We start from the raw sequence: 27,802 nt of genomic DNA, 5'->3' as shown, positions 1-27,802 counted from the left end.
TGCCGGGCTCAGGACTCCGGACTGGCAAAGTGCACTCACACACCACGAAAGGCAGCAGAATCTGCGGGCCTCAAAGGGTTAACGCCACGGGCTCCCCGCAGAAAAGCCACATCACTGTTTTTTCCCACTGGCGGCCGGCGTGATCCAGTTGTACTCGGCCTGGACCAAGACGAAGCTGTTCTCCCGGATCTTCCGGAAGTGCATCATCTCCCCGTTCTCCCTCACCGTGATGACGTTGCTGTCCGGTTCGCTGAAGGACCTCGTCCTTGTGGCAGTACTGGGCGTGGATGCACCGCAGGCCGGCTGCCAGGGCCATCCCCACGCTGCTGCCGAGCAGCCCAGAAGGATGCCCAGCTGAGCCGCGGCCAGCTGCATGTTCCTGCCGCCGGACTTCTCTCCTCCCTTCCCGGGCGCCACGGCCTCCCGGGCTGGCCCGGTCATCCCTGGAGGGGTGCCCCCGGCCTGCCCTGAATCCGCATTCTCCGACTGCTGCAGGAAGTCGGCCGACGCCTTCTCGGTCACCGACCGCCTCCCGGCTCCCTGGCTGGAAGGCGGCAGGGATCTGCTGGATGCGTTCGTCTCTTCTTCCTCGCTCACCCGCCGCCACGTTTCTCCCGGAGACGGGTATGACTGCGTCTTCCAAAGCTGGGGGGCGTCTGCCGCAGGGCTCGGGACGGCTGGGCTAGAACTCACGGAAGCCTCCTTAAAAATGACAAAAGCATTAAACAGGTTAGTCCTACGCCTCAACAGGTCTGTGCTACACAGCTGTATATACTCTTGGCAGCTTTCAAATGCGATCGTGATAGAAAAGGCGATTCTGGCAAAGAGGGATAGACAGGCACACGAGGAGCTGTCAGCATGTTTTATCTTAAAAATGCTGGCCAAAGGAGTGATACCCCTTCTGCCTTGATCACTGTTTAAAAAAAAACCAAAAAAAACAACATGTAGCAAACGTCAGTTCATCAGCATTCACAGTTGTACTGTCTAAGGCACTTTCCTGTCACATCTGAGTAACTACGCGGCTCCCAGCCTTAAATCCCAGCGTGATCCCCCTCAGCCTTATATCCTCGCAAGGTGGATAAAGCGAGTTCAGTTGTTACTGGATAACTGCAGTTGTCTGATCTGCTTGTGCTGTACCTCAGAAAGAAGCTTGCGATAAAATCCCCAAAAGTCCGGGATCGGCCGGCGGCGGCGCTCGGCACCGAGATGCGGAGGGACCCCTCTGGCATCCGCCCCCTCGGGCTGGCGAGGCGACAGTGCTTACACTCTCTGCAGGCAGGACGGGTCCCAGCCGTCGTGCAATGGTGACACACACCCTGGCTGATTCAAAGGAGCCCTTGTGCCAGACTCCAGAGGGAACCCCAGCTCATACCTCTCGGCCAGAAAGGGTTAAAAATATGACAGATAAGCCTGGCCAGCTGCCAATGAAAACCCCTGGTGCCCTAACCCTAGCAAGAGCTGACTGAGCGAGCAGAAACCCAAGGGAGCAGAAAGAGCTGCTGCCACTGTCCCTCTCATAAAAAAAGACACAAATAGCTTCGTGGATTAAATCGAATACTGCAATAAATTTTGTGGAGTAGCTTGCACTAAAACCAAGCAAATATCTTGCACCGTTCTTATTTGGTTTGAGGGTTTTAGGGCTGATGGAAGGTGCAGGAATGCCAGCACTGAGTGCAGATGTGTATTTGACCGAAGGGCCTAGGACTGAGCGGACAGCAGCATTTGCGATGGGCCTCAGCAGTTCTTTTATAGGAATCCGTGAACCGTCTTCAGCCAGCTGGGGCAGCACCTGTAAGCTGGTTTCCTTGCAGCTTGTGATGCCTCTGACTAGGCCAGTGGGATCAGTTATGTCAGGGCGTTCCAAACCCCTCCCGGTGATCCCACAGCCAGTCGGGTTTTTAGGATCTCTTGCTGCGAAACATGCATGAGATACATTTGCGGATATTGGCCCCAGTGCATGCAAAGGTATTCATGCACATTCATTGTGGACCTGCCGAAAATCAGAGAGAGGCTTGGGAAGCCCTGAGTTCTGCAAGGGTGCCGAGGTCATCGGACGAAGAGGCCTGTGCGATCTCAGAAGCTCCTGCTTGACATCCTCTCTGGCTCACTCTAATGCTGACACCAAACAGAGGGAAGTGCAGGTAATTCAATAAGTCCCCTCAACTTCAGATTCTTTTCATCAAAGGTTTCTTTTATTTTTACATCGGCAGCTTCACTGCTTAGGCAAGCACAGAATTTAAGAAGGGTTCCCCCGACTCGGACGCATGTTTCGCCAAACCCGGACAAGCGTTTAGAGACAGGGATTCTTCAACTTTTAATCGCTGTGCTGATGTTTGCTTTGCAAGGATATTTGCTCTGCGAAGCCGGGTTTGGCGAAACATGCGTCCGTGTCGGGGGAACCCTTCTTAAATTCTGTGCTTGTCTAAGCAATGGAGCTGCCGATGTAAAAATAAAAAGAAACCTTTGATGAAAAGAATCTGAAGTTGAGGGGACTTATTGAATTACCTGCACTTCCCTCTGTTTGGTGCTGAATATTTGAAGTGCAGGCTTCTGCTCCTGCATTGTGTTGTGGATCAGTCTAATGCTGAGCCAAAACCTGCGAAGAGTCCACTTTTCTCGAGGATCAATGCTGCTCCGAGATCTGTAACTATTCTGACTGGTTTGAAAGGCACTGGAGGGAAAGCTACATAAGAGAATCATCCTAAAGCAATCCCTGTTTGAGCTTCTGATTGTGCCTGTCTACGGGTGTCCTGTACGTGCACATATGTAGCTATACATCTATGGGCCTTATTCAATAGAGATGTTTTACATAGACACAGAATGGGACAAGATTTTTATCAAAAATAAGGCCCTGTATCTATCTCTGTGTATTACACTGTGGCCGCCATCAGGTAAACATTTGATTCTCAATGATCGACTCAGGAGGTCGTGTATATATATATTTTTTCAGGCAGGATCTTCTACCCTTTAAACTTTGCTCTGGTTTAGTACTCGCTCCCCAGCCTAAAACAGTAGAATCGGTCATTGTGAAAAAGTCGCTCTTCTTACCGACATGCTGCTACCGCAAGCAGAGCACGGCTGTAACGCGGTGAAGCTGGCGATGCCCTCTGACCTGCAGTGGTGGAAGAACGATATTTACCATTTACTCCTCTGATGCTCTCGGCAGGGTTCACAGAATTTAAAACCAGCCAGCGCTGGCCACAACAAACACTGCCTTGGCTGACAAGAGGAACTTAAGACTGGCTGCCGGAAGGAGGCAGGGACGCACCACATCCATCCCAGGGCTTAAGCTTGCAGTTTGTCTTCCATCTTTGGCGAGCAGCTGCATATATTGCTAGATTTCTCTGGGCAGCGTGCTCTCTCTCAATAATGTAGTGCGCTTGCCGGTGGGGGTGGGTGGCACAACTGGGACAACTCAATAATCGCCAGAAGCCGAGGCGTCCACTTCTTTATCACTCTGTTAAACAAGCATTCCCTCTTTCACCAACTCATACCCAACTTCCTGTTCCGTCCCTTAATGGGATTCTATCAAAAGAACCGGACATGTAGGGCAAAGAAAACCCCCCGGGGGCCGTCTGCTCGAACAGTCCTTTCGTCTACACGTGGAATGGCATTCCTACCCGATTAAAAAGTCCCCCCAAGCCCACCCAGTAATTTGACACACCAGAGGGACTCCCAGCGCCACTACCTGTCATCTCGCGTGCTGTGGCCGGAGGCCTCGTCTTGCGGCAGGACACCGAGGAGGGCAAGCAGCGTTCCCGGCCCTTCGGACCGCAGAGAGGGTTCCAGTCCCCGGTCGGTGCGAGCGCCGCTTCCACGGGGCCCTTCTCCTCCCTCGCCCGATGCTGCCGCGGAAGCTGGGGGCAACGGGGGCGAGCGAGTTCCATCCTCCGTGACCTCTGCGCCCCACTCGTCTTCCGCAGGCGGCGCAGGGCGCCGTGGCCCTCCGTGGCCCTAGTCCGCGTCAGGCTGGCGGGTGCAGCGTCTGCGCGCTGATCCGAAGCGCTGCTGTGAGGGCTAAGAGCTGAGGGGAGAAATAAAAGAAAACAGGGCAAGACAACGAGTCATTCGGATACGACTCCCACTGAGGTTTCCCTGTGAGATGGGGATCGCCGGTGCTCTTGGAGTCTTTAAACTGTGAGACATAGAAATGAGAGCGGCGAATGCGGTAAACCTTTCTGAAAGGTTCTGTTGGAGGCGCATTCATCGTGCAAGGCCATTATTCCTCTATATCTTAAGGATTGTTAAAGCAACAGGCAGGGCCTTGGGGAGAAGTCCCTCCCCCCTCCCGACGGGGAGGCCTGGTCAGTAGTGGGCTTATAAAACCTACAGGAAATTTGGACATCTCAAGCCCTGGAATCTGAACTGTGCCCTTGGACTCCTACTTGAGGGCACAAGTAATACTTATTTATATTATTCTTGGCTGTAGCAGCAGTCCTAGCCCTCGTTGTTGTTTATAAAGCGCATGCGGAAAGTTCTACACGTACCGAGGTAGATTTTAAAAGCGTTGCCTGCACAAAGAGGCCCAAGGTAGGCCGCACGCAAGCAACGCGGATTTTAAAAAGCCGGTGCACGTGTTCATAAATAAGAGGCGGTGCATGGGCGGAGCATGAGCATTCCGGGCGGGGGCCAACAGTTACGCACGAAACTCCGTATTTTTAAAACCGGAGACTGTGGCGCCCGTCAGCTGTTATCCCCCTTACTTTACTGCTGCTCCAGATGAGAAGCAAGACTGTGGATCTCGAGTTTTAGGGCTTACAGGACAAGATGAGGGATGTAGGTCAACTGGGGGGGAGTGTGCAGGATGAAGAACCAGAGGAGTCTGGACGACATCAATATTAACTGGGCAAACTGGTAGACTAATTGGGAAAAACTGGGTTGTCCCTCACGCGAGCATGATTTAAAATCCGCCTACATACGTGTGTAAAAGTCGACAAAGTCCTACGGAAAACGCGCGCGCTAGCTGTGCTCAAGTAACCTCTTAAAATTAGAAGCATATTTTTATGCGTGGTTGGTGTATTTTAAAACATATGTGTGCAGGATTTAAAATTCCAGCGTATCTTCGCTCACGCGCCGCGTGTTTATGGGCGCACGCGCATTCATTTTAAAATTATCCTAAATGGTTAAATAAAATAAAATGAAACATGAGCTGTTCCCAACCCCTCCTCCCCAGTCTGAACCCAAGACATTCAGACCCCCCTTTCCCAGAACTCTCTTCTGCCCCTCCCCAACCTGACCCTAACACACTCCCACAATCTCAATACTCTCGCCCAACTATCCACCCTACCTGAGCACGCTCTTCTCCTCTCCCCCTTCCCAAGACCCTCTCCTCCCCTCCCACATGTCCAACCCGAGCACTCCATCCTCCTCAGTTCTCCACAGCTGGACTCAAGTACTCTCACCACACCCCACAGCCTTATTCTAAGCCCTCTCTCCTCTCCAGCCTGACCCCAACAGTCTCTCTTCAACTTCACCAAGTTCGACCCCAAACACTCTATCCTCTCCTCATTACTAGTCAGCCCAACCACAGCCCTCTCTCCTCCCCCTCTCCAGGGCAATCCCAGCCCTCTCCTCATCCTTCCCCAGTCCAAATCCAGATCTCTCCTCCCTTCATCTGACCCCAACTCCAGAACTTTGCACTTCCCTTTTCCAGCTCAACTGCAGCCCTCTCTCCTTTCCCAGACTTCATCCCTATTCCCAGCCATCTCTCCTTATCTTCTTCCTAGTCCAATCCCAACACTGTGTCCTCCTCCTTCCCTAGTCTGAACCCCAATATTCTCTCCCCCTCTTCTGTCTCCTCAGCCCAAATACAACTCTTTCTCCTCCCCATTCCAACCCCATTACTCTCTTGTCTCCCCCAATCCTGACTCCCCAGCCCAACCACAGTCCTCTCTCCTCCCCCACTCCTAATCCAACCCCAACACTCTCTCCAACCCAAGCACTCTCTTCCCCCTCCCCAGCCCAACCCTAATCATCTTTCCTCCACAGTACAACCTGAGCTTTCTTTCCTTGTCTCTCCCCCCTCCCCAGCCTATCCTCCTCATTATCAGTGCTCTGAGCCACATAGGCTGCTATCGTGTTGACCTGCATTGCTCATGTCTCCTATTCCCCCTTTTAAACTTATAAAATTGGATGAATCGAGAGAAAGAATCTTTTATGCAGCAGGTCCTGAATTACGGAATTTGCTTCCTGCTGGTTTGAGGGACGAATCTTCTCTCCCTATGTTCTTGAAACATTTAAGACTCGATGGTTAACTTTAGCTTTTAACAAGCTTTTACCGTTTTAATTTGCTATCTTGGTCTAGTGGCTGGAATGTTTCTCAGACTCGATATGACTCAGCCTAAGTATTTCTGTTTCAGAGCTGTGCGATGTTTTTGAGCTGTTGCCATGTTGTCATTTCATTCTTTGCTTTAAGTTGTTTTTTTCTTTTGTACATTTAATAGATTGTATGTATTTTGAGTTTAAAGATTATGAACGTTCACTTGTAACCCGCTCAGATATATCTGTTGATGGTGCGAGCTATAAATTATTTAAATAAATATATAAATAAATGACAAATGATCTTCCAGGCATGCGGGCAGGATGCCGATGCCTGATCCACCTTTAAGCCCACTCCGCTGACTCCCCAGCCAGCCTCTTGTGGTATATGGATTAGGGATGTGAATCGTTTTTTGACGATTTAAAATATCGTCCGATATATTTTAAATCGTCAAAAATCGTTAGGGCCACGATACAATACCAATTCCCCCGATTTATCGTCAAAAAATCGTAAATCGGGGGAAGGGGGAGGGCAGGAAAACCGGCACACTAAAACCCCCTAAAACCCACCCCCGACCCTTTAAATTAAATCCCCCACCCTCCCGAACCCCCCCCCAAATGCATTAAATTACCTGGGAGTCCTCCGTAGCGGCGGTCCGTGGCTAAATCGGGGGAAGGGGGAGAGCACGAAAACCGGCACACTAGATCGTGAGGTCTTCAGCCGGCGCCATTTTTCAAAATGGCCGCCGCAAAATGGCGGCGGCCATAGACGAAAACGATTCGACGCAAGAGGTCGTTCCGGACCCCCGCTGGACTTTTGGCAAGTCTTGTGGGGGTCAGGAGGCCCCCCCCAAGCTGGCCAAAAGTTCCTGGGGGTCCAGCGGGGGTCAAGGAGCGATTTCCTGCCGCGAATCGTTTTCCGTACGGAAAATGGCGCCGGCAGGAGATCGACTGCAGGAGGTCGTTCAGCGAGGTCCGGAACCCTCGCGAGATTTCCGGACCTTGCTGAACGACCTCCTGCAGTCGATCTCCTGCCGGCGCCATTTTCCGTACGGAAAACGATTCGCGGCAGGAAATCGCTCCTTGACCCTCGCTGGACCCCCAGGAACTTTTGGCCAGCTTGGGGGGGCCTCCTGACCCCACAAGACTTGCCAAAAGTCCAGCGGGGGTCCGGAATGACCACTTGCGTCGAATTGTTTCGTCTATGGCCGCCGCCATTTTGCGGCGGCCATTTTGAAAAGTGGCGCCGGCTGAAGACCTCACGATCTAGTGTGCCGGTTTTCGTGCTCTCCCCCTTCCCCCGATTTAGCCACGGACCGCCGCTACGGAGGACTCCCAGGTAATTTAATGCATTTGGGGGGGGGTTCGGGAGGGTGGGGGATTTAATTTAAAGGGTCGGGGGTGGGTTTTAGGGGGTTTTAGTGTGCCGCTGGACCACCAGGTAATTTAAGGCATTTGGGGGGGGTTCGGGAGGGGGGGGATTTAATTTAAAGGGTCGAGGGTGGGTTTTAGGGGGTTTTAGTGTGCCGGCTCACGATTTTAACGATTATGACGATACTTTACACACACAAACGGCAACAATACGATTCCCTCCCCCTCCCAGCCGAAATCGATCGTTAAAACGATCGAGGACACGATTCACATCTCTAATATGGATGGGATCGGTGCCATCTGTGGAATGGCTGAGTCGCCTGGTGGGTACGCGTGCACACCTTACCCACCCCCGACAGGCATACAGACAGACAAACGGATACCTTCTGGTCTAAGGGCGTTATATCCAGTGATGTACAGCGAAGAGGGAGGCTCACAAGCAGGAGTGCGACCAAGGGGCAGTTGTGAGTGCCGACGCATTCATTTCCTCGTGGAGTATTAAGGAACGCACTTCATATTCTTGCTCAGCCTCGGCAGATGCTGCAATGCAGCGTGGTCTCGGGCTGCAGGCCCAGAGAAGAGCCTCAGCCTGTGGGCTGGGTGGGCCCAGCAGCAGCAGCAGAGCAAACTGCCCTGTGGTAATTACACTAGGCAGGTACTGTCCCACTATGCTCGTTTTGGGAGGGAAAACTTCAGCCTTGCCCACGATGCGTAGAAAGAGCCCTTTTAACTGGCCTGGGGCATACCACCCCTACCCCTTCCCTCTCTCACTTAGCACACGCAGCAGGAGTCCACGTCCCCACTGATTTGTACTGAAAGGGAGGGACCTTCACTGTCTCCATGTTGTAACCTTGCTGGCTGAGGACAAATGGCATCTTCAAGGGAAGCCTGCGTGTTACAAGGGTCATTGTGGCTTGTGACATGGGTGGGGTGGCTTCTTCCTGCAATTAGGTTCAGTTTGCTTTTTTTTTTTTTGTATTCTGACAGTGTTGGTAGGTTAGGGTGGGGTAAAACTGAAAATATAAATTAGAGTGAAAGATATAAACCCCTTAGTGCAATCCGTAGTGCAAGTTCCAGTTAATTTCTTTGTAATTGGATGTCTCTCTTTTTGTTTAATATGCTTCCTGTTATGCCTTTTGCTCAATTTGTTAAAAGTCTTGCAATTTGAACTTTGTAAACCGTTATGATGGCTTTACCGAATGATGGTATATAAAACTCAACAAATAAACAAATAAATATGTATTCTACTTATCATAGATTTTTATTTAATGGGAGAACAATTTAAGCATTTTTGGAGCCTCCTTTGAAATTAGAAAATTCTTTTGAATTCAACAGAATGGAAGAATTGACATCCATGGGGGTCAATCTTCAAGCTGCACTGGGATAAAGGCAGGCGTATATTTACCCACAGGCTTGGCACCGATTGTCTGACGAGGAAGTACACGCGCACGTCCGCTCTGTAATGTGCTGTGGGGGAAGACGAGGTGCACGCGGTCACGTGCAGCTGCTTTCCTTCTGCAGGAAGATTTTTGCTGGAAAAGCACAGACACAAATTTCAAAACGCCGTCTACGTGCCTAAACCCGCCTCTCCCTTTCCTTCTCGGCACAGCTAAAAATCCGTGTGTTGCTCCTTCCGCCACCCGTGGACTTCAGCCGCATCAAGGGGCTGCCCCTTTTTCCGACGGCCGATATCTACCCGCGCCGATCGCCTTGAAAGTTGTCCTCTATACTGGATGGAGATGACCGGCGATGTACGGGACAGTGACGGAGGCCGCAGCGACGGTGACTTCACACGGTAAATGATAGCTCAGAATAGAGCTCAGTAGGACTCCTAAAAACCTCCCTACGAGCTGACCCTAGGGAATCTAAGCAGGACTGGGGAGGGCCCCGAGCAAACGCGCCCAGAGCCACATCCGACGCAACGTGACGACCTTTGGCCTCAGCCTGGATTGGAAAAGCCTAAGTATGAATATTCCCGTCACTGAAGAAGCGACAGACTGCTTTTCTTACTGGGATTTCCTCCGCGCAGGCAGAAGTGTAGAGAAGGCTTCAGTAGCATTACCGAGGGTCTCCAGCGCCTGGGGGCCCAATGCATTTGTGAGCCTCTCCAGCGCCCCTAATGCTTAAGGTCACAGAAAATCAGTGGCGTCTCTAGACAGAAGAATTTGGGGGAGGGGGGGGAAGCCACATGACATTTCCTCATATCACACCCACCTCTCCATAGCATGGCCCCCTGTTTTAAAGCTGGCTATTTAAAAAAAAGTCTTAATAAGAAAGTCCAAAGGATCTTCTGTGTATTATTTTAAAAAGCTGGCCAGTTTCACACTATAAAATTATTTGATAGCCTCAGTCAACTAATTCTATATGGCTATGAGAGTGAAGCCTGGAATGTATAGGAAGGGACAGAATGTCAATATAAATCCTGCACCTCCAGTTCTGTAACACTGTGCATCCACTGAAATTCCCCAAACAATGGAGCTTGGATGTTTCCCTTACAGTTCATCATACTAAAAGATATTTTCAAATTCTGGTGTCACCTCACAGTAACAGCAGCACAAACAGCTTCCACTGCCAGGCACATTGTGAACTAACACAAAACCTTGCAAAAAAGACACTCAAATCTATACTGCAATCCCATCGTAACATAAAAGTAATAACACCAGGACTCAAACAACAATAACCCTACCTGTGAAAAAGCAAGGGTAAATATTACACTGGGTCCTAGAATACCAATACACACCACCTACTGAGGAAACAAAACAAACCCGATTGCTAATGATCCCTACACAAACACTAGTCACTAGAAGAATCTCTCCCCTTGGTCACATGCACAGAGCAGGCACACCCTCACCAAATACAGAATAAAGGATCGCAAATTAGAACCAGCAATATGCAGACAAAAACTGAAATGGAAACCCCAAGAAGCCGGACTCTGTGTGTAACAATGGAAAAACAGAACCACCATTCCTTATAAAATAAATACAATTATGAACCATAAAGCAGCAATTAAAATAGTAAAACCATACTAATAAATGAATAGTTTAAAACTACTGACAAATAGAATAACTTCTATTAATTAAAATCATATAAATTTTTTAAACATTTCCCAAGCACCATAAAATATTTCAAAACAGCACATATAACAAATAACACCCAATAATTAAAACTAAAAAGGATAAAAAAAAGAAAGCCCCTGCTTGTCTATACTTGGGAAATCTCGATTTCCAGTCACCCAGAGATTGTCGAGGATTAGGGGGGGGACATACAGAGTTATCCTCTCTCTCTCATACATACTCACAGGAGATTTGAAATACCAGTTCTCACAAAAAACCATAACTTCCCTGTCTACTCTATATAAATCATGACAAATCTTCTGAATTTCCCTGCACTAAATCAGCCTGATACTGAATGTATGCAGATACTACTCTAAATACTGTCCTCCTAGCTATAAATGAAATAAAAGGTCAGGAAATATTTGAACCTCACACTCTTTTCCCTCACTACAAAATAACAAACCACTGCTTCCTCGGCACTGCTATATAATTACTATTCTACAGACTATGGCTATGAGGAACCCTGCCATCTAACTGCAACTGCTCTTTCCTTTGTGGTAGCAGCCATGTAGCTGGGGTAGGAACCTAACCTCATTGCTATGTCCTGTCCTTTCCCCGTTCTGCCTGTCTGACCGAACAAAAGACAACCTTTCTTTTCATCCTAATTACAAAAGTTCATTAGCAATCGATCCCCTGCTCCTCACTGCTCTGGTCCGGGATCATACCCCCAAGTTGTGATTCCAAGAACTGCCATAGGTCCATTCAACTCAAAGGTTTCCTTCTGCGGAAATATCCATTTAATCCTAGCAATGGTAGCCAAGTCCAATTGGCGTCACTGCATTTCAGGAGATAATACCACTGGCTTCCAGCCATGGCACCCCCCCCCCCCCCCACCCTCTTGTAGAGGAGCCAGAGGGTAATTTAACATTGCATAGGTGAGAAGGACTTCTGTAGGCTTCAAAGGAAAGAATTTGCATTGACCCCTCTCTGAACCAACACAGGTATTGCCTTTACAGTTTTTTTCGTTTGCAATTTAATTCACCTTTGTTTAGTCAGAGCAAGAACAATATCTTAAGCTTCTGGCTTACAATTATAAATGGGGAGTGGAGAAAACTGGGAGCTGCTGCTCCCCCCCCCCCCCCCCCTCGGTACGCCACTGGAAGGCTTTCACACTAGAAAAAAAAGATTCTGGTATTGGAAAAGAACCAACTTGTAAGGAAAGAGGCTTCTTAAAAGAGAGACAAAGTGATTTTCACAACCCAGCTCTTATAAGCTGGCATGATTTCAGAAAAGCATGTTCCTCTGAGTAAAAGTATTGATCAGGCTGTGTCCTCTGCACAGAAGAAAACAAATGCAGGAAGGCAAACATTGTAACAAATCTATCGCAAAAGCATTAAGCGTAACAGCCCGCGAAAACCTCGCTCAGCGGGGGGGCAGGAAGAAAGTGAAGGTGGCCCGAAGGCTGGGATCTTTCAGGAAATGTTTAACTGCTTGGATGAACTGGGTCAGATCTTGGCTACTCCCTCGTCCTCTAAAAGGGCAACGTGGACAAGTCCCTCTAATACAAGATCAGGTATTGTACGTTCCCTGCAAGCCCGATCAGAGGACAGACGAAGCACGGAAAGTAAAGGCCTGGGGGTTAATTGTGAGCTAAACAAAGATGCGATTAAGAGAAAGCAATTCTTCAAGCGGTTGTGCATTCACTGCAGCACAGATGAGAGGTTTGTTGGGTTTCCTCCGCCAGATCAGCCGGAGAGACACAGGGGATCAACAAAGTCGATTAGTGAAACTCTTCAACTGGCGCAACGCTGACCTTCTTAAACCCAGCTCTCAGCGCTATGATGGTGCCTCCGTACCAGCGGCCACTGAAATGGCGCGCAATCGTTACTCCCCCGAGAAGCCCCCGCTGCTTTCTGTGTGTACATGTTTGAAGTCGGTAAAAACAGCTAAAGGGCGGATTTTAAAAGGTCCGGCGGGCGCCGTGTAAGGTCCTGGGGCTTCAGAAAAAATGGGCAGGGTGGGGGCGGGGCGGTCCGGGGCAGGGAGGGGGCGTGGCCAGAGGCCTCTGCAAGGCCACTGGGCCGGGGGGATGCTTGCTGGCAGTTGGCCGGCAGGCGAACCTTGTGAAATAAAGGTACGGGCGGGACGGTAGGGGAAGGGAGGGGAAGGGGGGGGGGGGGAAGGAAAGTTCCCTCCGAGGCCACTCCGATTTTGGAGCGGCCTCGGAGGGAACGGGGAAAGCCAACTGATCTCTCCGAGGGCTCGGCGCGTGCAAAGTGCACTATTGTGCACCCCCTTGCGCTCGCCAACCCCTGATTTTTATAACATGCGCGGCTGCACGCGCATGTTATAAAATCAGACGTACATTTGTGCACGCTGGGTAGCGCGTACAAAATGTAGGCCACGCGTGTACATTTTAAAATCTGCCTCTTACTGTTTACTGGAAAACTGTATGTCTTCCTCAGCTGCGCACACGCTACTTCCGGACGAACTGGAAACATGAAGGGCTGGGGGAACAAGAACGTCTTTTTTTTTATGGCCACATCCCGATTTATTTTATTTATTTATTTTTTTTACATTTACTTCTGACTTATGCCTCCATCATCAATAACAGTTTCAAATTTCCATTCTGTGACACAACTGCTGTACTTTCCAACAATACGGATTTCCCAGTAACATTTGATAATTTTGATGCTCCTCTTCCCCCCCCACGTTCCCCCTTCCCACCTAATCCCTTTCAGTCAGGTGTCAAGGTTCGATCAGAGCTCCAGTACCACAGCAAAAAAAGGTTTCCCATATCAGCACATGATGAGAGCCTCTGTTCTCTTCCAATTGCTGTAAGATACTTAGGTAATGTGCTGGTCCTGATTCTGGTGTTGCAGTCTGGGAAGCTGCGGTTCGAGAGTGGACCCTTGAGCCGAACCACCCTGGGTAGAGTAGCTCGGGAGGCGGAGCCACAGCAGGTCTTCACCCGGGAACTGGGAACCCCCCAGGAGGAGCCCGTAGGGCCCAGTCCTTGGGGACTTATGCACAGTGTCAGTCTCTCTAGGAAAGGGCCCGGGCAAGGAGTAGCACAGAGTCCAGCAGCAAGAGCCAATAGGCCAGGGAGCACAGAGCAGCGGTAGCAGTGTCAGAGTCAGTATGTCCTGAATGGAACTTGCAGGGTGCACTAGGAGAGCCAGCAGCGAGTAGGGCCAGAGCCTGGCAGGAAGTAGAGGTATCAGGACCCAAGACAGCCTGGCAGTGGTTCCAGCCCAGGCCCGCGTAGAGCGCTGTCCGTAGGACAGGGGCGCAGCAGCTGCGGCTGAAGAGCCGTGGACTGAGGCAGACGGCAGGCAGCGGCAGAGTCAGGAACGAGCAGAGGTCGGTGGCTGGCGGCAGGCAGAAGCAGAGTCAGGAACGAGCAGAGGTCGGTGGCTGGCGGCAGGCAGAAGCAGAGTCAGGAACGAGCAGAGGTCGGTGGCTGGCGGCAGGCAGAAGCAGAGTCAGGAACGAGCAGAGGTCGGTGGCTGAAGCAGAACAACGGAAGTGCAACTAAGAACTACACACTGTAGCGACCCTCGTTGCAAGGCAATGAGAGGACTGAGAGACGCCGGTTATATCGGGCTCGGGGCGTGGCGTGGTCAGCTCAGGCGGGGTCAGGCTTCCGGTGAGCGTACGTCCATAACGCGCGTCCCCGCGTGCGCGGGGGCGGCAGCGAGACAGCCCAGCAATGGCGGACGTCCTGAATCCTCAGCAGAGCCGCGGCCCTCGGAGGTGAGCCCTGATTATGGCTAGTAAGGGGGAAGCGGTGGAGACCGCAACATCTGGGTATAAGCAGCGCTCCTTGAGCAGGACCTTTGACACCCTCCAGTTTTCAGCTATTTCACACCTTGCTGCATTCAGTAGATGCCTCATCATTCTCCTCTTTTTGGCTGGCCAGCTACTCCGATATACAGAAAGGGAGGAACATTCTGGGGTCCCAAGGTAGTTGCACAGAGCTTATGTCCTTAACTGGGTGTGATACTGGCGTCCAAAAGTCGGGACCTTTTTGGCAGGACCACCAAATGCGACAGTGTGTCCCCCACCTCTCCACATTTCCTCCAGCACAATTCATCAGCATCTGGGTAGATCTTATGAAGCTTATCTGGTGCGAGGTACAACTGCTATATACAAAATTGTATAGTTTCTACCATCCCAGCCCGCCAGCAAGCTTTTGGCAATAGTCATATAGGGGTAGATTTTCAGAGGCACGCGCGGGCGCGCATGTTATAAAATCGGGGGTCGGCGCGCACATGGGGGTGCACAATTGTGCACCTTGCACGTGCTGAGCCACGCTGCCTTCCCCCGTTCCCTCCCAGGCTTCGGAGGGAACTTCCAACCCCCCCCCCCCCCACACCTTCCCTTCCACTACTCCTTTCCCCCCCCCCCCCTACCTTTTTCTTCTTCTTTTTTTTGTTTTAAAACTTACTTCGGCCCCGACTGCCGGTGCGCGATCCCCGCACGGCAGCAAATAGCCGCTGTGCCGGGAGCCTCTGACCCTCCCGCCCCCCTACCCCCTCCACGCCCCTTTTTGCAAGCCCTGGGGCTTACATGCGTCCCGGGGCAATAGGCCCGGCGCGCGTAAGGCGATTTACACGTGTAGAGCTTTTAAAATCCGGCCCATAATGCTCTTCCCATATTTTACTAGACATAGGTTCCCACTTGCTTATATGTTTATTTTCTTGATCCGGGAATAATAACGTATACATTTTGAATAATATCCCCTTCATCTTTTTTTCCCTTAAAACACAATTCTTCGAAGAGTATCACATTTCTCATTACTTGACTTTTAACGGGCTCTCGCAATATACAGTGCCTGATCTGTGCCTGTGGCTCCGCCTCCCGAGCTACTCTACCCAGGGTGGTTCGGCTCAAGGGTCCACTCTCGAACCGCAGCTTCCCAGACTGCAACAGTTAGCAAGTAGCACATTTAAGACTAATTGGAGAAAATTATTTTTCACTCAACGCACAATAAAGCTCTGGAATTTGTTGCCAGAGGATGTGGTTAGTGCAGTTAGTGTAGCTGGGTTCAAAAAAGGTTTGGATAAGTTCTTGGAGGAGAAGTCCATTAATGGCTATTAATCAATTTTACTTAGGGAATATCCACTGCTATTAACTGCATCAGTAGCATGGGATCTTCTTGGTGTTTGGGTAATTGCCAGGTTCTTGTGGCCTGGATTGGCTACTGTTGGAAACAGGATGCTGGGCTTGATGGACCCTTGGTCTGACCCAGCATGGCAATTTCTTATGTTCTTAAAATGGGCACAAATAAAAACAAAAAAACTATGAAAACCTCTAATAAGAAATGGAGGTAGATAAAAGGAAAGGCAAGTACATGTGGATTCAGGGATCTTATTACCATAGGTTTCATCTCAGCAAACAAAACACAAATCTGCTGGTTCTACACGACACCACTCCAGTAAAATCCGTGTCCATACCTTCTGTACTTGCTTGTGTATTTCGAGGTGTGCCAAGGAAACCTGTTATAATGAAAGAAAAAACCATGAGATGCACACTCTGCCTTTCATCCCTCCATGGGGAAGCACCCAAACTGGGCAAATAGAACTGTTCAGTGTGTGTGTGCAATTCACTTTGGATGGAAGTAGGATCTGAGAACACGGATGTCACTATTATTATTCTTCGCCCAGAAAAAGCAGCTGCGCAGTTTGGAGAGCATAAGCCAGTGTGATAGGATCCTGTGCCTAACCCCCCGGCAGGGGTGCATTAGTGCTTCAGAACTAAGGCCACATGGGAATAAGCCGTGTGTCCTCCCTCCGGTTTCTGTTATGCTATTGGTGTTTTGGGGTAGGGGGTGGAGCTCCTCCCTCCAATTTCCCTGCAGCCTGGGATACAGCAGTCTTTCCCAGTCAGGGAGAAAGAGAATGAGGGTGTTCAGAGATGAGCAGGGGGAAAAAAAAAAAGGGGGAAAAAATGTCCCCTAGAGTCCCCACAAGCAGAGTTGCCACGAAACCCGGTTATTTCAAAAGAGATCTTTAGCCACTCCTGGTTTTCCAACCTGTATCACAACATTATAAATAGTCTTCCTATTGCTTCTGGAAATCAGCACTACAGGAACCAGAATGCATCAGGAGAGGAGTATCAAAACAAAAAAAACAAAAAAAAAGAGGGGGACTGACTCAATACTTCCCTCCAGAGACCGGGTCACGCGGCAGCACTGCACGGGTTCCCAAGGAGAGCCACTGGGGCTCCATCGAATTCAGTGGATGTGATCGTGGATTGCCCACACTGCACCTGTCCTGAGGGGAATGATTATATCGGCTGCCATCAGGCGGCTTTTACACCTCTGATAAGCACAGAGGATACTCAGTAAGGGAGAAGGATAGAGATCAGCTGGGGTCTACAACAGGGGTGGGCAGCTCCAATCCTCGAGGGCTGCAAAACAAGCAGGCCTTCAGGATATGCTTAACAAATACCGTCTTGATAAAGAAAACCATCTTCTTGAACTGCAGGGTTGAGTTTTTGTCCTGAAGGTGGAGGAAATATAAGAGATGTTATTAAATTTATTACTGTGATTAGGATTAGATGGCACTGTTGTATGTATATTGGGATTGTTTGTGTGCATGCAGGTTGGATGTTTGGGTAGTTTGTGCTTGCGTATGAGTTATTTGAATGTGTAGGTTTCATCTAAACTTTAAATATACAGGTGATTGTGTTGTGGCATGCTATATTTGCTGATATATGTTAATTTATGTCTTTATACATGGATGACTTAAAACCCTGTTTGTACTAATATTTGTAAAGCATATTGCATTATAAGCTTGTGATATTTATTGTTTAAAGTCTTGTATGTTTCAGTGATGATGATTAAGGAAAGTTCTTTTGAGTAAAAATAGATGCTTGTTTAGGACACTTGGTCCTGTTGACTTTGATGTGTTATAAATATACAGGGCCATCCATAGTCAAATCCTAATCTTAAGCAACTTCTTTTGGGTGAAGTTGGGTGAAAAATGTCTGCTGCAAACTGCTGGCACTGAAGAAGCTCCACCCTATACATGGGTATATATATATATATATACCTTCATCGGCCGAGACATTCACATCGGGTCTCTGCAGAGGCGATGGGGCTATTGTGCTGGAGTGGTTGTCGTTGCTGTGAGCAGGATACGTTCTGTTTTCTGTCTGGTCAGATATGACGGCAGATTCAATCCGTGCCCAGTAAACGAAATACGACTGGACTACTGATAAACTGTGAGGGGGGAAAAAAATGCACAGCTATGTCAAAAAGCGGCCAGGCTAGGCACTGTTGCCACAGACTGCGCGGCCTCTGGGCATTAGGCTGGTACAATTCCAAGTTAACAAGCTGGAGAATTACTTATTCAAAATAAGCAAGTTACTTATTCAAAAAGATGGACAATCAATCCAAATAATTAATAAATACTATAAAAGTGTACACTTCTAGCATAACACAAAGCAAGAACATTGCTTAGTCTTCTCCAGAAAGCTCAACCAGTACAGTCCCTTGCTGAGTGGAAAGAGCTAGCATTGTGACATCTGCAAAGCAGAAACCAGAGCTAAGCAAACCACGGCTCACAGCAGAGTGCTACCCCGTCGGTGGCGGTGAGATGGCTCCTGGCCCAGAGCAGCTAGAACCTGTCACCTCTGCCTGGAAGGTACTAGCACAGGGTAAACAACCCTGAGGAGCGGCAAGAGTTACAAGGCCCAGTGCGTGCAAAATCTAAACAGGTAAATCACCATGTTATCTACCTTTTGTGAACGTGAATGCTCTCAGTTTGTTTTTCCCCACTTTCTTACTTGTTTTTCTTATAACAAGCGGTGCAGATTTGTTGAAGCACAGCAGAAAGCTGATGGTGTACAGAGAGAAAACCAAGCAAAATCAACAGGCCCTTTAACGCTTTATGAGATGCACCTGAGCACGGTGAAAATGAAAAGCTTAGAACAAGAGGCAGTGCTGTAGAAAGTACAGGGAAACGTCATTTTGAAAGGCGCATTCCCAACCTCTGATTGCTGTTGAAATGACCCCTTCCAAGATGACAATTTCAAGGATTTTTACGAGTGCCCAGAAAAAGGTGGAACATTTCAGCTGCAGCTTATGTTATTGGTGTAAGGTTGCCAACCCTAGTAAACAGATATTTGGAAACTATAGGTGTTTATTTGATAGGCCTAGAAAGTTGAACCCCCATGGGCACCATCACAGAGTGTATAATTGCCATTCTTGGGGAAGAGAAGTGAATAATGTGGTCAATGGCCTCATCCTTACAAGAACTTGATGTCTCCAACGGGCTGATCCGGTGCCTTCCAAACGAAGGACAGGTTCCTCTTCAGTGACTTATCCGAATGGGTGACGGCGTCTCCATCTTCGAAGCAGGTGAGCAGCTTGGAGCTCGGAGGGATGAAAATGAACGTGCCTGCGATTTCATCGCTGGATACCCGACGAGCTTGGAGCAGAAATCCCATGAAATCCCGCGTGCTCCTCACCATCACTGCAAAAAGAACCCAACTTGCACACTTTATTCTACTCATCCCTTAAATGTTCTGAGCATTACATGGTTTACAACTTCATGTTGGATATTTAAAAAAAAAAAAAAAAAAAAGGGAAGAAAAAAGGATACAGTAAGTCAAAAAAGAAAAGCCCTCAGTAAGTTATGTTTAAACACACCGGCGACGGCTTAACTGGAGGAAAAACTTCAGATGCCTGATCTCAGCAATAACTGCCTGCGATCAAGTGAATTGAGGCACCATCATTAGTTAAAACAACCTCCAAAAAGGAAACCTTTATTCTGTTTCTTCTTTGTGATTTTTTATATAATTGTGGTTTTTATTTGTCTCTAAAACTTTGAAAACATGTGAAACCTCCAATTATTTATCGTGTGGTGAAATAGAATTGCTTTTTGGAATTTTTCTTCTTCTTCTTTTTTTATAATTTTCTTTGTTCCAAATGTTAAATAATCTCATGCCAAAAAGTAAAAGTCACAGCCAATATTACAAAAGAGTCAAAAGCTTAAAAGACTTAGCTTAATGTTCTTGATGACTGGAAGTCCCCACTAGCGATAAACTCAAATGGCTTCCGATTGCCGACACATTGCTGGTGCATTTAAACATAACTTACTAAGGACTTTTCTTTTTTGACTTCGGGTTAGATGTCAAGTTTTGGAAGGATTTTGTTCCTTCCGTTTTGGTTCTGCATTTTTTCCCTCTGTAGAAACAAGAATCCTTTTTGAAAAGCTGTGCAAGCGCCAACCAGGTCTCACCCAATGGTCTCTAACAAAGAAGATCTTCGAAGATGGCAGCGCCTAGGCAAGGGCAGGAGAAGACTTCGATGCAATTCTGAGAGGGCGCCGGCACCAAAAGATGCAATTTGAAGACATTAAGTGAACTTAAGAGTTCCAATAGTAATGAAAGCCAGTTTATTATTGGTAAAAGTTGGAATAAGGTTTTATTTAGGTTGCTGTTATCCTGAGAAGGTTATGGGGCAGATTTTCTCAGGTTACAAGCGTAACATATGCGCGTAACCTGAGGAAATCTGCCCCTGCGCGTGCTGAGCCTTTTGCATAGACTTGGCAGCGCGCGCAAGCCCCGGGATGCGTGTGTGTCCCGGGGCTTGCAAAAAGGGGCGGTTCAGGGGCGTGGCCAGGAGGCGTGGTGTCGGCTTGGGGGCATGTTCAGGGGCGTGGCAGTGGTCCGGGGCGGTCCTGGAGCGTGGCCGGGTGCCCTGACACAGCGGCCTGTGTCAGGGCCTGCCGCGCCAGCAGACAGCCGGTGCGCGTAAGTTACGTCTGCCCGGAGGCAGGCGTAACTTCCTGGATAAAGGTTATGAGGGGGATTTAGGTAGGGCTGGGGTGGGGGTTAGATAGGGGAAGGCGGAAGGAAAGTTCCCTCCGAGGCCGCTCCGATTTCGGAGCGGCCTCGGAGGGAACAGGCAGCGCGCGCAGGGCTCGGCCGCGCAAGGTGCACAAATGTGCACCCCATTGCGCGCGCCGACCCCGGATTTTAAAAGATACGCGTGGATACGCGCGTATCTATTGAAATCCGGCGTACTTTTGTTTGCACCTGGTGCGCGAACAAAAGTATGCGCTCGCGCTTTTTTTGAAAAATGTACCCCTATGTGCATAACTTACAGTTTTCAGCTCTAAATGTTGCAGTTTGGTGTTTTTAACATTGGTCACCCACAGGGAGGGGAACTGATAGTCTCTAGGTGATGTTTCCTCCTACATACAATGTACGTCTGCGAGTCTTAAATAGGCAGACCAATCTGGGGATGGGATGGGGGGAGGGACAAAGGGATGGGGGGTTAAAAATATTCACAATATCACCAAACGTTTTGCCAGTAAACTTTATAAGGGGGTGGATGATATGGTATTCTCCAATGATGTTTGCCTTACTGATCTTTACATACCTATTTAGAATTGCTGACGCTAATTATTGGAGATTTATTCACAGGCACTTAGGGGTAGATTTTTAAACAGCGCGATTTGGCCTACTTTTGCTTGCGCATCAGACTCAAGCAAAAGTACGCTGGATTTTAGCAGATACGCGCGGAGCCGCGCGTATCTGCTAAAAACCTGGATCGGCGTGCGCAAGGCTATTGATTTTGTATAGCCGGCGTGCGCCGAGCCGCGCAGCCTACCCCCGTTCCCTCCAAGGCCGCTCCGAAATCGGAGCGGCCTTGGAGGGAATCCTCTAACGCCCTCCCCTCACCTTCCCCTTCCTTCCTCTACCTAACCCACCCGCCCGGCCCTGTCTACACCTCCCCCTTACCTTTCTCCGGGGATTTACGCCTCCCGGAGGGAGAAGTAAATCCCCGCGCGCGAGCGGGCCTCCTGTGCGCCGGGCTGCGACCTGGGGGCGGGTACGGAGGGCGCAGCCACGCCCCCGGACCGCCCCGGGCCGTAGCCACGCCCCCGTACCCGCCCCCAAAACGCTGTCGACACGCCCCCGAAACGCCGCAACGACCGGGCCCGCCCCCGACACGCCCCCCTCGGAGAACCCCGGGACTTACGCGAGTCCCGGGGCTCTGCGCGCGCCGGTAGGCCTATGTAAAATAGGCTCACCAGCGCACAGGGCCCTGCTCGCCTAAATCCACCCGGTTTTGGGCGGATTTAGGCGAGCAGGGCTCTGAAAATCCGCCCCTTAGAGAATACTATTACAATTTAGCATGACATCTTTTAACATTTGCATATTAAGGGATAGATTTTATAAATCTGCGCCCGCGCGTACTTTTGTTCGCGCACCAGGCACAAACAAGAGTACGCGGGATTTTAATAGATACGTGCGTAGCCGCGCGTATCCATAAAAATCCGGGGTCAGCGCGTGCAAGGCTGCCCAAAATCGGCAGCCTGCGTATGCCGAGCAGCCTGCCTCCGTTCCCTCCACCCCCCCCCGCACCTTCCCCTCCCTTCCCCTACCTAACCCACCCCCCCAGCCCTATCTAAACCCCCCCCCTACCTTTGTCGCACAAGTTACGCCTGCCTCGGGCAGGCGTAACTTGTGCGTGCTGGGCTGGCCGCTGGCGGGTCATGGTCCGGTCCGGGGGCTGGTCCGGAGGCCGTGGCCATGCTCCCGGAATGCCCCCGATGATGCGCCAGCCCCGACACGCCCCCGAAGGAAAGCCCCGGGACTTAGCGCACGCCGGCAGCCTATGCAAGATAGGCTCGGCGCGTGCAAGGGGTGGTTGGGGTAGGTTTTTGGGGGTTACGCGCGTAACCCTTTGAAAATCTACCCCTAAATGTAAAGGCCTTAATTCTGGGCGGAGGCGGCATCTCATTTTTAACAACATGTGCCGCCCCCAAGTTGCGGTTGTCTTGGTGCAGGAAACTCATTTGAAAGCCCGCTATTATTACTTAATGCGTTCAGGTGAGTTTCCTTCCTAGTATTGGACAGCTTGCTCAAAGTCTGCTAAATATACAGGTGAAGGTATTCTTATTCATAAGGATCTTATTTATGAGTTTAAAGAAAATCATAAAGATCCAGGAGGTCGTTTTTCAATTTTGTGTATCAAAATAGAACGAGAGCTTTATACTTTAGTCTCTGTATATGCTTTCAATACACAACAAAGTTCTTTCTTTCAGTCTCTAAGCGATACACTTTGGGAAAATTCTGTTGGATCTTTAATAGTTGGTGAGATTTTAATGTCACTCTGAATCCTAATTTAGATAATTCTCTTGGATTTTCTTCTGTATCTCAGGGTGGAGGGGGTGGTTTGAAAAGCCTTCTCTGTCAGGCTAATCTGGTGGATGTTTGGCGCTCTCATTACCCTAGATTCCGCAATTAAATTTACTCCTGTGTACATAAATCATATTCAAGGATAGATCTCATTTTAGCAGATAAGGGTATAGTTAACAGAATCACTTCCACAGATATCGAACTCATCATGTGGTCTGATCATGCCCCAGTTTGGTTTATAATCCAATTTCATAATTATGATAAAGGGCAATTATATTGGAAATTAAATGATAGTTATTTTTGCAGATGAGGATTTTTGAGGGCAAATTCAGAACAATATTCAATCCTACCTTGCTATCAGTGACACTCCGGATGTCTCTCCAGTCACTGTATGGGCATGTCTAAAAGCAGTGTGAATTGGTCACTTTATAGCAAAAATGCAAAGAAAAGGCTTAGCTAGAGTTGATCCATAAGATTTCAAGTCCAGACCATTTTATTTATTTTATTTATTTATTTAACATTTTTCTATACCGAACTTCATGACAAGCTTCATATCAGGCCGGTTTACATCAAACTTAGGGGTTAACTTAACAAAACCATATAACAAGAAGGCCGAGGCGCAGGTACAAATAACATGGAGAATAAACTTGGGGGCTAGAGTAGCCAGGAAATAAAGGACAGAAAAAACTGGAGAATGAACACGAATGAACATACAATGGCTGGGTCGGACATTTAGTCTATTGGGCTATATGAAAGAACTGTTGCCATGTTAGGCTTAAGGGAAGGCTTGGACGAAAAGCCAAGTCTTGAGTTTTTTTCGGAAGGTAGCCAGGCAGGGTTCCAGTCTTAGATCAGTCGGCAGGTTGTTCCAGATGATGGGGCCAACTGTGGAGAATGCTCGTTCTTTCGTGGAGGTTAGGCGGGTGGATTTATGACCATTGTCATAAGAGTTCACTCTTATTCCAGGTATATCAAGAGTTACTAAATTGTAAGGCAAAGTTGGCAGAACTAGACGCTGCGTCGATAGCCCATAAGTTAGAATTAGTAAATCAGAAACATTTTGGGGTAACAATAAAGTGGGCAAAATTTTGGCTAACAAGCTGAAGGGGCAATGTAGTCAGAATAATGTGGTGAAAATCAAAGATGAAAATGGGAATATTTTGATCACTAACCTAAGACATTAGACACGATTCCTGTGATTTTATTCTGATCTTTACAGTGCCAATCGTTCTATAAAACTGGAGGACACTCATACTTATTTGTCAGAGTTCTCTCTGCCCGGTTTGACTGAACAATAGTGAGAATGGCTGGACCGTGAGATCTCCCAGCTAGAGGTCTCCCAGGTAATCAAGAAACCTAAGCCTGGTAAAACTCCAGGCCTCGATGGGTATTCAGCATGATTTTACTATGTATTTGTTGATCAGTTGGCCTTGCCGTTAACGAAAATGTTTGATGCCCTTAGAGTGGACCAAGCTCTTACTTGTTTCTCAAACATAGTGGGTATTATGGTTCTCGCCAAGCCAGGTAGAGATACAGTACTCTGTGGGTCTTATAGACTGATTTCTTTATTAAATCTGGCCCTGAAAATACTTGCCAAGAACCTTGCTAATAGACTTAACACTATCTTGCCTTCCATTGTCCACTATGACCAATCAGGATTTGTTCTGGGTTGTACGGCATCTGATAGTGTCTGAAAAGTAATGGTCATTATTTGGCGGGAGTGTAAGCAGAAAGATCCTTTTCTTTTATTAACCGTAGATGCCGATAAAGCATTTGATCTAGTTCATTGGCGTTTCCTATTTAGTACATTAGAGAAAATGAAGTTTGGACCCTTTTTCCTGCAATGGATAACTAAACATTATGATCACCCCCAAAGCTTGCGTTAAAAATAAATGGCGGTTACTCGGATTCATTTGACGGTGGCCAGAGGCACGAGACAGGGCTGTCCCTTGTCTCCACTGCCTTTTGCAAATTTTTTTAGAACCTTTCACTACAAGGATAAGATCTAATGTCTCCTTACACTGTACATTGCTGCTCTGGAATGTGCTCCAAAATTATTTTCCTTACTGTTTTAACAGAACACATAGAATTTTACAGCCAGCTAGAGGATGAATAAATCTTTACTTAATTCTTCTGAGCATTTAAACATCTCTCTTCATTATTCACTTAATACTCACAAGAACGGTGATTTTTTTCTTTCCTATCCAGTGCACATCAGAGTTAACCACAGTGCTCACACAGCAACAACTATAGTGAAGTCCTCCAAGAACAGTGACTGGGGACTTCATCATCCTGGGGACTTCATCATCCTGCTCAGCAGTTTTGCAGCGTTCACCTGAGGAACCAGTGCAGGTGACACAGACCGGCAACATTTTGATGACATTGGACAAAAGAATGTCCTTCAATAGCCGTTGAATTTTGACAAAACCTTATGCAGCTAGGCTCCAATCTCTGTTTAGCTGCTTTTACAGCCTCTGCCAGCAGCAATCACACCACCACCTAGTGACTCACCTCAGAAGCATGCTCTGATCACCCAAACCCTGCCAATAAAAACTGGGTACAGAGTGATTAGAACACACCTGGCTGCATATGCATGAGAAATTTGCATACACAGGGTCTCCCATGTACACAGCTTTATCTCATGCAAATTCTTTGCAAGTATCCTGAAAACCTGCTTGTGGGATCACCACAACAGATCTGGGAAGGCCCTGCAGAAGGACAAAGGTAGGAATATGACATATTCTCAACCCAGTCCTCAGGACACACACCTAGTTAATCTGTTTTTTTAGAAGGACTACAATAAATATACATGAGATAGATTTGCATCCCATGGAGGCAGTGCACGCACATCTATCTCCTGCATATTCACCATGGATATCCTGAAAACCAGACTGGCTGGATGTGTTTCAAGGAATGGGTTGAGAATCACTGAGAGTGGATACCTTCAGCAAATGCTCTGTCCTCAGTACTCAAGCTTTTATCCATGGGTTGGAAAAATGAATATGTTGAATCCTTTAATCAATGATTTTCTTGTTCCTGGGTATTTTTCTTTTCACTATTTCCAGCACAGTATAAGTGAACATTGTTTTCTTAACTGGTTAGTCTCATGGAGCTTATTTGGTGATTTGTTTTGTTGTTCATTAGCAATCAGCCAAGCAATTTAAGGTCGGGCCTTTCAAAGGGGGTAAATTGTGTTAGAAGTTGATTGAATAATAGGCAATGGAGGACGGGGGGTACATAGACTCATAGCTGAAAACACATCTAACCTACGACAAGCTGAAATTCTGTTTCAATAGCACTACACGTGGGGGCCTTTGCAGCTGTTACTTACCAGGCACATTATCGCCGGGCAAATAGAAGGACCTGTTGGTGAAGATGGTGATATAGTTCTTCTTGAGGTTCTGAGGCTGAGCTCGGATGTGCTTCGGCCTCATGTCAGAACAGGCACTGAGGCTTGCACCATGGGAGAAAGCAGCAGTGTACGAGACCAAGCACAGGGTCATACAGGCCCATCCAATGAGGACCAGCTGGATCTTCATTCCATCCTCTACCTTGGGTTATCAAAAGACACAAATGGGAGGCAGATTACATCTACCAGTCAAAATTATACGGACTACTCAGCTGCGTGTGTTAGTGTCAGACGACGTGACAAAATGTATGATTTGAACCAACAGGACAACATCCCCAGAGCTTCCTGCCTCTCAGTAAGCTACCTGTGTTTAATGTGCTCGCATTGGAACGGTCTCTGTCAGCTACAAGTACAGTGACACCGTACAGTCACAGCTGTACACTGTGGCTGCAATAACTGAACAGTCTAGAAATCCCCACAATAAGTAATATACACGTGATCTGATGCAGCGCTGTCCTCTGAACTTACCTTCCATGTTCTCTTAACAAATGTGCAGAACCGGCTTCAGGGCCACGCCATTGGTACAGCTACACGGGGGGGGGGGGGGGGGGGGGTCGCTGCTGCTTCAAAGGAGCTCTCTAGGGCTGAAGTAGGGTTGCCAACTGGCTCCAGATTTTCAGAACAGGTTGATCCAGTCCCGGTTTTACTCCTGTACATGCAGGCCTGGATTTCCCAATAGGCACACTAGGCCTGTGTTTAGGATGGAAAAAAATCTGGGGGGGGGGGGGGGGGGGCTATCAGCAGGCCGCCTAAGATTGGCTGTCTCCCAGGGGTGCTGAATCTCACTCATCAGAGAACAGCCTTCTGCTTCCTGCTGCAGCCCCTCCCCTCCCTCCCAATGCAGAGAACTGGAGGGGAGGGATGAGGCTGGAAGAGAGGGAGCAAAGACAAACTGCTCTATTCCCTATTCCATCCCCTCCCCTCCCGCTCTCTACAGGGAACAGGAAGAGGAGGGTGAGGCCACAGCAGGGAGCAAAGAAAAGTCACTCTGCTCCTTAATCCTGCCTCTCCCACCACCCCACCTCTCTTGTTATTTAGGGACATGAGGGGAGGAGGTAAGAGTGAAGCAGACAGAGCAGAGCGACAAACACACAGGTGCCTTATACCTTCTGCTCTATTGTCCTTTGTCGGCGGGAGGGGGAGGGGAAAGCAAGGGGCTTTAGCAGCAACAGTGCCCGGGGGGGTGTCAAAATCCTAAATCCATCAGGGTCTGCGTTCAGGTACTTATAGCCTTGCTTTTCTTAGGGAAGGCGATAGGGAAACCAGAATAAAAACCAATGGGGTAAAACCAGAACTGAATTCACCAGTCCTGAAATTCTGGAGCCAGTTGGCAACCCAAGGTGAAGGAGAAGCGGCTCCCTCTATGCCCTTGGCTCCACATGGCACCACTGATACTGAGGCTGGACCTATAAACATGGCTCTCTCAAATTCAGATGGCAGACACATGAAAACACAATGGGGACTATGACGGCAGATGACACCTGTAAAGTCCCTGCGGGCTGTGCGTTTCTCCTTCCTGTTGGAATATTGCTACCCCTGCCTCAGGGCT

General features: G+C 48.6%; 1 protein-coding gene across 1 annotated transcript; it reads right to left on the bottom strand.

The window, feature by feature from the left end:
- Positions 1-111: 111 nt before the first annotated feature.
- On the bottom strand, positions 112-26,395 carry LOC115082601 (reelin domain-containing protein 1-like; the record flags this gene model as incomplete). Its single annotated transcript, XM_029586815.1, has 7 exons — positions 112-702; positions 3,049-3,112; positions 3,898-4,024; positions 16,142-16,183; positions 17,741-17,910; positions 18,943-19,165; positions 26,176-26,395. Coding segments are annotated over 7 exons (1,437 nt in total), but the record flags the coding sequence as incomplete, so codon positions are not given.
- Between the last annotated feature and the right edge of the window lie 1,407 nt (positions 26,396-27,802).

This window comes from Rhinatrema bivittatum, unplaced genomic scaffold (assembly GCF_901001135.1).
Source record: "Rhinatrema bivittatum unplaced genomic scaffold, aRhiBiv1.1, whole genome shotgun sequence".
Taxonomy (NCBI): Eukaryota; Metazoa; Chordata; class Amphibia; order Gymnophiona; family Rhinatrematidae; genus Rhinatrema; species Rhinatrema bivittatum.
The sequence above is the reverse complement of the archived record's forward strand: the minus strand, read 5'-3'. Positions and strand labels throughout refer to the sequence as shown.